This window comes from Mirounga leonina, unplaced genomic scaffold (genome assembly GCF_011800145.1).
Source record: "Mirounga leonina isolate KUSES-001 unplaced genomic scaffold, KU_Mleo_1.0 Mir_179, whole genome shotgun sequence".
Classification (NCBI taxonomy): Eukaryota; Metazoa; Chordata; class Mammalia; order Carnivora; family Phocidae; genus Mirounga; species Mirounga leonina.
The window spans coordinates 7,263,028-7,276,129 of NW_023270466.1; the positions used below are offsets into that span (position 1 = coordinate 7,263,028).

The 13,102-nt window shown below is 36.9% G+C and overlaps 1 protein-coding gene across 10 annotated transcripts in view; it reads right to left on the bottom strand.

Moving 5' to 3' along the window:
- The window catches only part of CDC14B (cell division cycle 14B), a 110,705-nt gene that overhangs the window by 41,161 nt on the left and 56,442 nt on the right, over positions 1 to 13,102 (bottom strand). For all 10 annotated transcript variants that reach the window (XR_004682782.1, XM_035024467.1, XM_035024465.1 and 7 more), the window contains exons 2-4: positions 11,722 to 11,812; positions 11,118 to 11,193; positions 8,501 to 8,593 (exon numbers count right to left, since the gene is read on the bottom strand). Coding sequence is in view for 9 of the 10 variants with exons in the window: in XM_035024467.1 (XP_034880358.1) it covers positions 8,501 to 8,593; positions 11,118 to 11,193; positions 11,722 to 11,812 (260 nt within the window). In the remaining variant the exon portion in view is untranslated. The remainder of the gene's footprint in view (positions 1 to 8,500; positions 8,594 to 11,117; positions 11,194 to 11,721; positions 11,813 to 13,102) is intronic.

Sequence of the window (13,102 nt, forward strand, 5' to 3'; positions counted from 1 at the left end):
GATAAATAAGCTAATAAATGACAAGTGCAGAGATGTAAATGTAAGCAAGCCCCATGGCTTAGAAAGCACCAGGAGGGAGAGCCTGTTGTCACCTCTCTCTGAGGTAGGTAATCTCTCTGAAGAAGCAAAGGGCAATCGTACAGGATGAATAAAATACCGAGGAAAAAATACCTGTGACATCAGTAGTGCTTTTTGAAGTCACGGTGCAAAGGTGTTTTTTGCTGAATAATACCATACCCATTTCTAGGACTTCCACAGTCCCATTTTTCAAAATTATCATCTGCCTGCCCCAGTCCCATTTTTCAAAATTATCATCTGCCTGCCCCAGTCCCTGTGAAGACTGCTAACCTTGGACTACTGATCTATGTCTCAAAACCTGGGAGGGGCTCGATCAGTGGTGAATGAAATTAGTGGACTGAAAGAAAAGAATCACAACCTGATCATTCAGTTTCAATCCTGACAATTCAGGCCTCAAGTAATAAAACGCAATCATTTAGACACATGCTTCTTATTTCTATTCTTACATACAACATTTTTGCTATGTACTCAGAGAGCCTTTGGTACGGTTTTAAGAACCAGAACATTACACAAATCATCCTAAGAATGAAGAATAACAAAGGGGTAGCCTGATAAACCAGTAAACCATTTTCAAATATTTTTCATGGAGAAATGTCACAATGTTTCCAGTATTAACTATTTTCACTTCAACCAGATGACATAGTCTTTCCTATGCCAAGACTTGAATGATCTTTTAAAAAAAATCACTCTCCAGATTAACACAGAATGTTCATGAATCAATGCAAGTTGGAAATAAGCTTAAAGATCCAACAGCTAAATAAAAAAGGTAAGTAGGGACAAGACTATATATAACACACAATTTTATATGATAAAATAAGTAAATAAAGTAAAATCACTTTCACAGCTCCTGCACCAAAACAAAAAAAAATCCTAACTACTGTTAAAAAAAACCAGATAGCCTTATATTTCAATAGTTTTAACTTTTTAGTTATTTATGTGTAGATGTGTGAATATATATATCTACATAGATATATATATAGTAGATTGGTATAATGATCCTTGATTTAGATAAAGGGAAACTGCAAGTTTGGCATAGCAATCATGTATCTACCAAGGCCAGACAGCTAATAAATGTGAGGGAATTGGCCCTGGGTATTAGTGTATATGGTTATATTATGTGGGTAGTAGGGATATTTTTTTAAAACAAAGCAAAAATCTTGATTTTGTTTTTGCATGAAACCTCCTAATTTTTAAACATTGGCAAAAACAAATAAACTACTATAAACTATTTATAAATTTATAAATACTCAATTACATAGAGCTAGCAGGCCACTACTTTCCAACCTGTGATATTCACTGGTCACCCAAAATCACACTGCTTGTTACTGGATGGAAAAGGGCCTACTGCTCAGGCCTTATTTATAGACAAGAAACCATACTATCTAAAACAAGTACTGAAACAAGGATCCAAAATTCCAGAGAGCTTAAAGGATCTACAATCAAGGGGCACCTGGGTGGCTCAGTTGTTAAGCATCTGCCTTCGGCTCAGGTCATGATCCCGGGGTCCTGGGATCGAGCCCCACATCGGGCTCCCTGCTCAGCAGGAGGCCTGCTTCTCCCTCTCCCACTCCCCCTGCTTGTGTTGCCTCTCTCGCTGTGTCTCTGTCAAATAAATAAAATCTTAAAAAAAAAAAAAACAAAAAAGATCTACAATCAAAGCTCATAACAGAGAGCCATTTTTCTTCACTCTTTCCCCAAATTAATACCACCTCGCAAGTGTCACAGGCGGATGTGATACCAGCAGTCAGGCTCACTAGGGCAAGAAAGGAAGTGAGGCTGTGATCAGCTGTGATGCCCTCAGCTCCCTCCACCACATGGCCTCTTCCTCTGGCCCACGCCGTCCCCTTCCAGGCACACCTCACACTGACCCAGCTCCTGGCTGCTATTGACAGCAGCCTGTTGCTATTTGCCCTGCCTGTCGCAGACACCCAGGAAGGTGTCTGTCAGGGGATGAGTATTTACAAAGACTTGGGCTGGCCCACCTGATTTTATCCTCCAGTCTTTGCTGCCCCGTCGAGACTGCTGTCTGCTGAACTGGATTCTTACCTACTGCTTTCAGATCCTCTCCTCTCTGCTTCCTTAGGCTTAACCTCTCATCTGATCCCTTCACCCTGAAGCCACCTTAACCCAGCATTGACTACTCTGGGTCCAAAATAATTAAATCCTTAAGGAAAAGTAGAGCACAAGTTCAAAAGATCATCATTAAATAACAAATTAAGTCCCTGAGCTCTTAGCATGACTGTTGAAATAATCTTAAATTCAACACAATTTAGGATTCTACTCACAGACTGCTGAATTAATAAAATCCTAGAACTTAATTAGTATCATAATTTTCAATGTAAATGTTTACAAGGTAAGCCATTCTAAAGGTTATAAAAATTGCTTAGAATTAAAAAATACTACTACAGAGTGATAAACTTTGAACAAGGAATCTATGTTAGCACAATTAGCTCTCCTAAAGTAATCTATTAAACATTAAAGAAAAGCAAATTTGCAAGCTATATACCAAAAGTTTGCTTGCATCATTTATTTTACACTCAGTACACTTTAACCACAAAAAAATGTTAGAAACGATGGTTAATTTCCCAGGCTAGCCCTCAAAAGTACATTTACCTATGGAAGAGCTGAATACTATATATCTGCAGAAAAATATAACTGCTAGGGCAATAAGATATAAACAAAGTTGATAACCAATAAGATAAAATGGCATCTTTCTTATTTTTTAATATGAAAAGTAGATTTAAGGTATGATAATAGTGGAAAGAAGCAGGAAAAAGAAAAAGACATTTAGTGAATGCTTAATTTGTGCCAGATTCTCTACATAAATTGAAAATAAAGGCAACTCAGTGGCCTCCTCCAAAAACCTGTTTTGCAACTAGAAATTAAAGTTTGTACCTACTAGTAAAATAATGCACTACCATTTCTGTTACAAAATATACATGTAAAAAATTAAATAGTAAGAGAGAGATAAAGTGACAATTATTTCTGAAATGATTATATAGAGTGTGCTTTAAAGAACCTGTGTTCACTAAAATATTAATAAATTTAATAGTTAATGTTTCATTTTTTAAGTATCTTGATTTAAAAGCCTTGTTGTGAGTTCAGCTATTTTTTTGTTGTTGGTTAAAAAAAAAACCTTTATGGAAGTATAGTTTACAATCAATGAAAACATCTTAAATGCACAGGCCAATGGATTTCAACAACTGTCCTCAGCTGTATAACCATGACACACACAATCCAGGTGTCCCTCTCCCCAAAAGGTTCTTTTGTGCACCTTCCCAGTTAATCCCAAATGTCTCCCTCCTCCCCATTAAGTCTGAGGCAACCACTGATATTCTTTCTGTCACTGTGGAATAGACATCTTTCCAAGAGCTTCATATAAATAAAATCATGTACAGCTGTTTCAGTTCTTGATGTTAATGGGTGTTGTAACTTAAAAAGATACTTTACTCTAATAAGTAAATGCAAATGCAGTAAGGATTACACTCATTTTCTTTCATCCCATCCAGCAATGATGGACATTTGGTTAGTAAATCTCAAATTCTAATCAGATGTTGTTAAAAACTAACATGGAAAGTGCTGCACATTTTTAAAATGTTTAGCAAATAAGCTTAGGATCCACTGAAACTTTATTTAAATGATTTTAAAGTGGGTTATAACATTTTGTTTTTTGGCTATTAATATAACACTTGACTTTGAAAACTATGTCCTTAAAGGGAAAAGACCATTCATTCTGCCTTCTCAGTAGGAAATTGGTTTCAGGATAACCAAATTGGTTTCAGCCTCAACTGGAAGAGGGGAAACTCAATTCCCATAAAAGAAAGCCAACTAATAAATGAAGGATGAATAAAATAATCAGAAATTATAGTTACACTGAAACCGTAATAAAATTGATTGAGGTTAAGTACTATTAATTGTTTAAAACACTAGATGCAAGGTTGATGGGGAACTGAACATACAAATAATTCCAAAATAACACCATATGGAATCCATAAAGTCATAAAGGAGAAGACCATACATTGAAAGAATTTGAAGGTTAGCACTGAATTCAGTGGCCATTTTTAGCATCCTTAATGGTAATTTAGGTATTATATGTTTTCTGATACGATGTAACATATACTACTAATGCAGGAGCCTATAGACTTAACTTCCAGTTCACGAGACATACAGAGAATGGAGAAACAAGTTAAAAAATACCACAAGGAAGAAACCAGAAAAATTCAAAAGGTGGAACACTCCACAAGAGATCTGGTCTCTTCCATAAATCAGTGTTAGCAAAAAGGGACCATGCATGTGTGAGAGAGATTAAGGGCACAACAATCACACACAATGTATGGTCCTGGATTAGGTATTGCTTTGGACATTTTGGATCAACGGAGGAAATATGAATATAATATAATCCAGGTAGCGAGATGATGGAGTATGGATTAAAATGGAAGAATGGGCCACTGACCGAAAAAAAAAACACCAGGTGATAAAACTGTCCTGGTGAGCATAAAACATATGGTATATTACACATACATATGCACATGTCCTGCTCTTATAAATACAAAAGGGGGTTCTTTTTAAGGAACGTTTTCTAAATTTCTCAAGGGTATAAATATGGGTTTTGACATGACATTTTTCACAACAAAATGACAAAACCAAGTTTCAAACTTTTATTTTCAAAATACTCTCTTCACTATCATGAATTTGTTTTGAAAGGCACTTGCTTTTCCACTTAAAATTTCACCTGTACTTCCGATGACAGGTTAAATACCACTATCCCTCCAAATCTGGCTAGGTAATAATCACTGACTTATCACAACAAGGTAAACTTACTACGTCCTAAAATGATGTGATACACTTACCTTTTTGTAAAAAGAAAAACTCAGGTATCTTTTATATTCTTCAACTCTTCTACAGTGAGTGAGTACTTTTACTTTCACCATAATTTGTTAACAAAGCTCCTACCATTTCAGATAGTTGGTGAAACCATTCACTAGGCCACATAAAGTGCAATACTGGGAAATACACACATTGAAGACAAATGAATAGTTAGGCCAATAATCTCACTTCTGTCACAAGCGGCACCTGACCATCTGACAGAAGGGACTAACAGAGCATGAGTATATCAATCCAGTTTTAATAGCTGAGTATTTTGACTATCTGCAAAACCTAACCTCCTCTGTTTTTAAGACAAAAAAATAAATAGAAGTACTGACACTTCATTCTCAAGCCTCCTCCACACTCCATATTAGGTCCTTTTGAACACGTGAAGATGGAGAGGGCATTCCTTTCAGAGGCCCCGAGTGTAAAAGGATGGAGGGAGAGTTAGTCCATTCAGAATACTTCCTTCCTAACAGTTTTTCCTCCAGACTTTTTGTCCTAACATTACTGCACCATCTTCCAGGTCAATCACTAAAAAGCATTACTATTTCCAAAATTCCTCAACAACTCCAGAAAAGGTTATCAAGGCTGCAGATCAATTTTTAGGGAACTCTTCACTCTTTCTAAAAATCTTTAATCAGAGGATTCAGACTTCAACCAGATCAAATTCTCACCTCAAATCCATCAGATCCACACTTGATGTTTAATCTTTTGAGGTTTATATCTTGACACTCCTTTGCTACTATTAATAAATTTCCTTTTCTGGGGCACCTGGGTGGCTCAGTCGGTTAAGCGTCTGCCGTGGACTCAGGTCATGATCCCAGGGTCCTTGAATTGAGCCTGGAGCCCAAAGTCGGGTTCCCTGGTCAGCAGGGAGCCTGCTTCTCCCTCCCTCTCGGAATCCCCCACCTCCACTCGTGCTCTCACACAGTCTCTAATAAATAAACAAAATCTTTAAAAATAAATAAATAAATAAATAAATAAATAAATAAATAAATAAATATCCTTTTCTTAGAAGTTTTCCTCCTGTTTTCCCACCTAGCATCATTTCAACTCCAAGCTCCTACTTCAGCCAACCAGTCATGGCTGCAAAGACTTTTGCTATATAGCCAAGAGCTATAATCCTCCTGGCAAGCTGGCTTCTAACTGAGCAGAGGAATGAACTCAAGTGAATGTCCAAATTGCTTACCTGGCACTTTCTTAATCAGTGCTAATCTGAGAGCGTAAAATCCTGAAAGGATTTCTAACTCTAAATATGTTAAATATAGAAAAATAAACTTCTACATGCCAAAATGCAACCATAAACAAAGTCAAAAGGCCAATACCAAACTTAGAACAACTATGACAACAAATTTTCAGTAAATATGCCAAGGGGTCATTGTTTTATCACTAGCAGTAAAAAACAACAGCAATAAGATTTTAAAGGGGCGCCTGGGTGGCTCAGCCGGTTAAGCAATAAGATTTTTAAAAAGAGATTTCTTATTTATAAAATTATCAAGCACTTTTTTTTTTTTTTTTAACAAAACCTGTGGTTCCCACCATGCTCACAGCCACCCTCTCTGGCGGTTCTTCACACTGAAGTTACCATGTCTGGCTCCCTGAGACCCGTCCCTGCCTGCCCCCTGCCTCCACCATCTTGGGGACATCTCATCTGACCAGAGACAAATAAATGACTGACACAAGAGCAGCCCAGGCAGAGCTCTGTGTGTTCTATTCAGAAGCACATTCTCCTGAATGGAATGTCTTTAGCCATTTCCTCCTGGATAATGTAAAGACTTTTACTGTCACACTAAGGGCCGTATCTCCAGGGTTCCCTTTAATATTTTACAAACCCCAAGAATTCTGGCTGCATCTCTTTTTCTGTAAAGCTGTCATGATTTATTCTAATCCATGAGGTTCCTCTCCCCAGCAAGGGGCTAAGTAATGGCACCAAATGCCCCAGCCACCTCTCCATGCTCTTTTTCTTTCGAACTTGCATAGGCTTTTTTTTTTTTCCCTAAGAATTTTTGTTGCTAAGCATAATAAAAACCAGGAGAGATGGGGGGAAAAAACAAACAAAAGCACCACATCTGGGTAAGTTTAAGAAGTCAAATTTTAGTAGACCTAATCTACCACCTGTGTTTCACACATTCAGAGATGGTAAGAAAACTTAGAGCTGGCCCAGAAACATTTCTTCTGTGAGCACAAGAGGAAAACAAAAGCAAAAAGGCTTTAATCACATTTGCTAATGATTTACCTTAAACACAGAAAAGGAATTATGAAATGTTTAGGTGCAATCTCAGTACCACCAACTTCTGGTTTAATCACTGCATATTCCAAATTATTAAACTATATACCAGAAAATAATTTTCAAAAGGAGGAAAGCATGACAGAGGCAAGGAGCAAGTTGGGGGAAGGAAAAACTTATCTAAAGAACTTCAAAAACAATCCCCTTATGGTGGGTGGGAGTAGAAGACACATCCACTCACTATTCTCCAGTGAACAGGATAGCTAGCTTCCACACCCACAAACAAAAAGATAAGGGGCACTATTCTGGAGGAGCTCTTTGCCTACTCTGGAAAAACTGTTGCTAAGGTACTCCTGCAGATGAATGTACTAGGCAGTGATAAAATATGATTCTAAAAACAAAGATCTTCCATGATGCTTATAAATAAATGAAATTTGTAACTCTTAAATAAATACTGGCTATTCCAAAGCTTATTTTCCAATGATTGAAATAAACCTCGGGACACCTGGGTGGCTCAATCAGTTAAGCATCTGACTTTGGTGCAAGTCATGATCCCAGGGTCTTGGGATTGAGTCCTGCATCAGGCTCCTTGCTCAGTGGGAAGTCTGCTTCTCCCTCTCCCTCTGCTTGCTGCTCCCCCTGCTTGTGCTCTCTCTCTCTCTCTCTCACTCTCTAACAAATAAATAAAAATCTTTAAAAAACAACAACAACAAATAGACCTCTCAATGTCCTATGTAACCTACATAGTATGTAACCTTTTTCTGACTCAACATGTCCTCATTCTAGATGTTTTCATGAGAATGGAGAGAATCCGTAAGAATAGACTTAAGAATCACACCTTAGTTAGGAAAAATTGCCTATATTCAAATTATAAAGCACTCTTACCTCATGTGATACACTTTGAAGTTTTTCTAGAAAAAAAATCAAATATTGGTCCTGACTCCACTTTCACAACTTCACTAAATGGATCATGGGTTTATAAAAACACAGCTTCGGGGGCATTATTTTCTAACCTTAAGTGCTATAACACATAAAAAGGTTTTCACAGTAGTTGGTCAATTTAAAAAAAAATAGGCTTTTTAAAGAACAGTTTTAGGTTCAGAATAGCAAAGCTAAGTAAAAGGTACAGAAATCTTCCATATACCCTATCCCCCCCAAATATGCACAGCCTTCCCTGTTGGTCAAATCTTTAAAAGCAAAACATGTTCTTTCTGGAAAGAAATCAAAATATTATCTTAGAAAAAGTAATTTCAAAATTCCAACTACAATTTAAAGTACCACTGTTGTATGCATTTTTACTAATATGTTAGGAAATCAGTTACTTACCATATAACATCCAATAAGGAAAGCAGCATTCGCTTGTTTTCTCTGATCAGAGCCAGTAAAATGAATAATTTTCTTCCTCATCATTGTGATGGACTACATAAAGATAAGCAGGTATTAGTATTTTCTCTTTAATTTCAAGTTTTCTAAAACTTCATTTTGTGATGAAGATAAATTCCAAACCTTACAATGTATAAGCATTCACCTTAGCAAGATCTTTAAAATGATTAACTTTGATGCCCCAAAATGCTATGTACCTTCCCATAAAAGACATGTTCTTGGATTAAGATGAAAGTACAGTTAAAGGGTGGGGAGGGGACATGAACAGATATATGCTTGGAGTATAAACTCTGAAAGAATACATAAGATGCTGGAAAAGGCAGTGAGGGGGGAGGGAGACTTTTCTTTCCTTTTCCTGTTTTTGGTTTTAAATCAATTCCCAAAACCGTTATAATTAAAAGGGTATATTAAAACAGGCAAAAATAATTCATTCTGTTAGAAATCAAGATGGTGAACGGGGTAAGAGGGCAGGGTGAGGGTGGAGCAGAGATAAGAGAGCAAAAGTGGGGCTCTTATGTGGTGTTGCTAATGTTGTTCTTGATTTGATGACCAAGATGATTACCTACATATATTCAGTTTGTGAAAATTCACTGAACTGTGCACTCAAGATCTGCACCTATTTCTGTACATACATTATACTTCCATAAACAGTTAAATAAAAAGGGTATGGAATTTAAAAACCAAAAAAGTGTATGATTATAGTTAGCACCTCCTCACCTGTATTTCACTAACGTGAGCAGAAACAGATTCAGGTAAGCATAAGGAAAAGGATATATTCAGTTCAAAAAGCACATATTTCTTGGTTTCTGTGAGTCAATGATGAACGTGTACATATTTTCCTTTAGTTGTTTACATAGAATAAGAGATCCAAGTTGATTTTAAAAAACAAAAACAAAACCCAACCAGCCATAGAGAAACACAAGCACAAGACACTTTAATTCAAACTCTCAACACACTTTTGTCACTAACTGAATAGGCAGTAATGTTTCCATCAAGTTGGATGGTCAACACCCTGAAAGTTTTTCTGGTAAATGATAAAAAGTTTAAAAAAAAAAAAAAAGGGACCAATATGCCAATATATTCTTGGTTGAGTCAAAGGATAAAAGGTGGAGTACAGGAAAGAAAAAAAAAAAAAAAAGTCTTTCAAAATTAAAGCAAAGAAACACAAGGCGGGCGGCGGGGGGGCTCAGGGAGGAAATGATTTTTAGCTTCCCAGCCCTGTATGAACAAAAGACCTGCCATTAGCAACTGGAAAAAAGGAGGAAGGTGTGGACATAAATATACAAGGCTATAAATGTTTTTTTTTTTTTTTTAAGATTTTATTTATTTATTTGACAGCGAGAGACACAGTGAGAGAGGGAACACAAGCAGGGGGAGTGGGAGAGGGAGAAGCAGGCTTCCCGCAGAGCAAGGAGCCCGATGTGGGGCTCGATCCCAGGACCCTGGGATCATGACCTGAGCCAAAGGCAGACACCCAACAACTGAGCCACCCAGGCGCCCCAAGGCTATAAATGTTTATATTCCTATTCAAGAGAAAAATAAAGTCCAGAAAGAAGAGTCTCCATCTCTACATAAATCTGTAGGGTAAACATATAATATAAAAAAGAAAAGGCAACTCTCCAACTTCTATTTTGCAGACTAGTAACTCCTTTGACAGGTGCTTCTAACATTCATAACGGGGAATTTTAGGTTTGAGGCTCAAGGAAAAAAAAAATCTGCCTTACTCACTCATAAATTTGTAATACAATTTAAAATTTAATTGAAAATAAATTTTATTTCTTCTGTGTATTAGTATGGTAAGTTATCAATTGGATAAAGTTGTTTTTTAAGAACTACCTACCCTTAAGTCCAGTATTTCCTACTTGAGAATTTACAGTGACTAATTTGGAATTGCTAGCAGTACATAAACACTTTTTATTGATGTGACCATAACTTAGAAGTTTTTTAAATAAAGGAATGGGGTCTGAGTTCAAAGTAACAGAAGTACAATTTTGCAACTCTCACATACCCAGTCTTAAAGATACGCTGTTTGCTCTTGCTTTCCCTGCTCCTTAATGGTATGTATAAAGGTGGGGGTGAAGAGTCACAGGTAGTACAATATCATGGGAGATTAAAGATAGAATGGAAGTAAGATGAACCAGTATTTTTTATTACTTTGCTAGCACTCTGTCAAAGTAAAGGCAGAAAGAACAAGGACCAAAACAAGGAAAGTTCCTCTTGTTAGGTTTCAGTTCCATTAGATCAGACAGCAAGAGGTTTCAGGTTATTAACCAATTTATACTTTGGCTTTTCAAGTATCTGAGCATCACCAATCCAAACCAGAACCAAATGACCCAATCAATCTTAAACCATTCAGTCAAAACTCTGGAAAACAAACATATATACAGTATGACTATATAAAACAAAAATCACATGTATGTCCCAAACACCACTGCAGTGAGAAATAAGACCTTTTTTTAAAAAAAATAAAAAACAGAGGTATGTTTTCCTTTCTTTTCCCTCCCCAGAATCAGACTAACAATGATTACCTAAGTCAAATCTTAAGTAAAAAAGATTTTACCTTTAATTTCTTATTTATCTTGCAACAATATCTGTAAACCATTGCCAGATTGAGTGGTCCAAAATCTGCGTAGAAGCTTTAAAAATGAAAAACAAAAACATACATATACATTCTAGATCCTCTAAATATAAATGCCTTTTTGGAACTACAAGATCCATCTAAGACAAGAAAGCATACACCAAATTGTTATCGGTCATACAGCTCAATGATACTGCCATACTAGTGGTAAACTAGTGGTATTCTGGTAAGGAATGCCTATTAAAAAATATGACAAATGCTACAGTGCTTAAATCTAGCCTCAATAACATCTGAATAAAAAAGCTGTTTTTCCACATTTTACTTATTAGTATACTAGTTTATATCTCATTGTACTTTAAGCTGCTAGAATTTCAAATATAAATTGTTATATTTAGGAAGGTTCCTTCATTTTGATATTTTCCCTAAGGATCTACCTTATTACCAGGGTTATACTACAAGAAAAAAACATTCTGCAATTATCAATCAACAGATTTGTAATTTTCCAAGGCTATTCTATTTATAAACATACCTTTAGATTCTTCAAAATAAAAAAGTTACTAACAATCATTTAAAAAGCAGTACTTACTTCTCATATTCAAGTTCATTATCTATGCTGAAATAATGTACATTTGATGAACTCTTTGGTCTGCTGTAGAGAATGGCAAAACAAAGGCGATCTGAAATGGAAAAATTGCAATGTTCCTTCCTTCAGGTTATTAAAAAACGTTTCACATATCATGATGCAACTCTTTTCAGATGAAGTCAAATTTTTATTTTTTCCATGCATGGTAAGAGTGCCAATGGGTAATTCAAAGTGTTCTGCTATTTTGGTAGGTAACAATAAATAAGCAACATTTTTAAAGGAGAAATTGTCTTAAACCATGAATTTCAATAGCCGTAAGTAATTTTTCACATAGCAATATGGCTAGATTTCTAGAGGAACCTCTAATTACAAAACTTTGGTTCCCCTGGGCTAAGAAATTTTAGCAAACAGCAGCATGCATTTGATAGCTAAGCAGATTACTTGCGCTATGTTTTGCTAGGTTTTCAAGTCATCCTAAAAGTCATTTGAATAGGAAACTGTATTTTTTTAAATAGAAGCTAAAGAACGCTATCAAAATCACTGCAAAATTAACGTTTAATGCTACAGAACACACAACAAAACAAACCATGTGTTTATTCGACTGTTCTTAGGGATCACTACTTTTGTAATTAGACAAATTACCATTACAACAGCAGCAATGAGAGGTTTCTCCAAGATGAGTGTGAGATGAACTTGTGTTGCATAAATGCAGTTAGGCTGCTGTGAAGTTTAGCAAGAATGGTAAGGAGCAGTATTGCTCAGAGGCTCCACCCCTCCTCCCCTGCCTCACCCCCAAAAAAGTTGCCTAAAAATCCACGGGGAAGCAGTCACTTGCAATACCTACTAGAAGTAGTAAGTAGTGCTAATAGAATACTTACTTACACTCAGATTGTGGCAAAATCAAGTACAGCCTTCAAAATAGTAAAAAACAAAGAACGCCAGCTGGCACCCTTTCCCCAAATGGTAATTTAAACAATTTTTGTCTGCAATTCAACTCACACAATCGCTGTAATTATTTCCTTGCAAACTCCTCAACTGAAATGTCTTACAACCACAAACTCTCAAACAGATGACGGAGCTTATATCTTTCCAACCACAAATGATCCTTGATCCCCGTGCACAGAGTGACCTGGATTTTGCTCCCATGGGTGAGTAGGGGCAACTCCTCTGCCAGCCAGGGGTGTAAGGACACCAAGTTCCCAACTGCACACGTCTGTGCGGATTCGCCCCAAAGCAAGACCACGTCTGGGGACGAGGAGTCCCGGGAGGCCACCCACGCCTTTGAGACAGCATCGGCCCGGCCCCGAAGTTGAAGGGCGGCTCTTGGCCGGCAATAGGCGCCTCCTTGCCTCCCCCGGCACGGCCTGACACCCCCTAAATACGG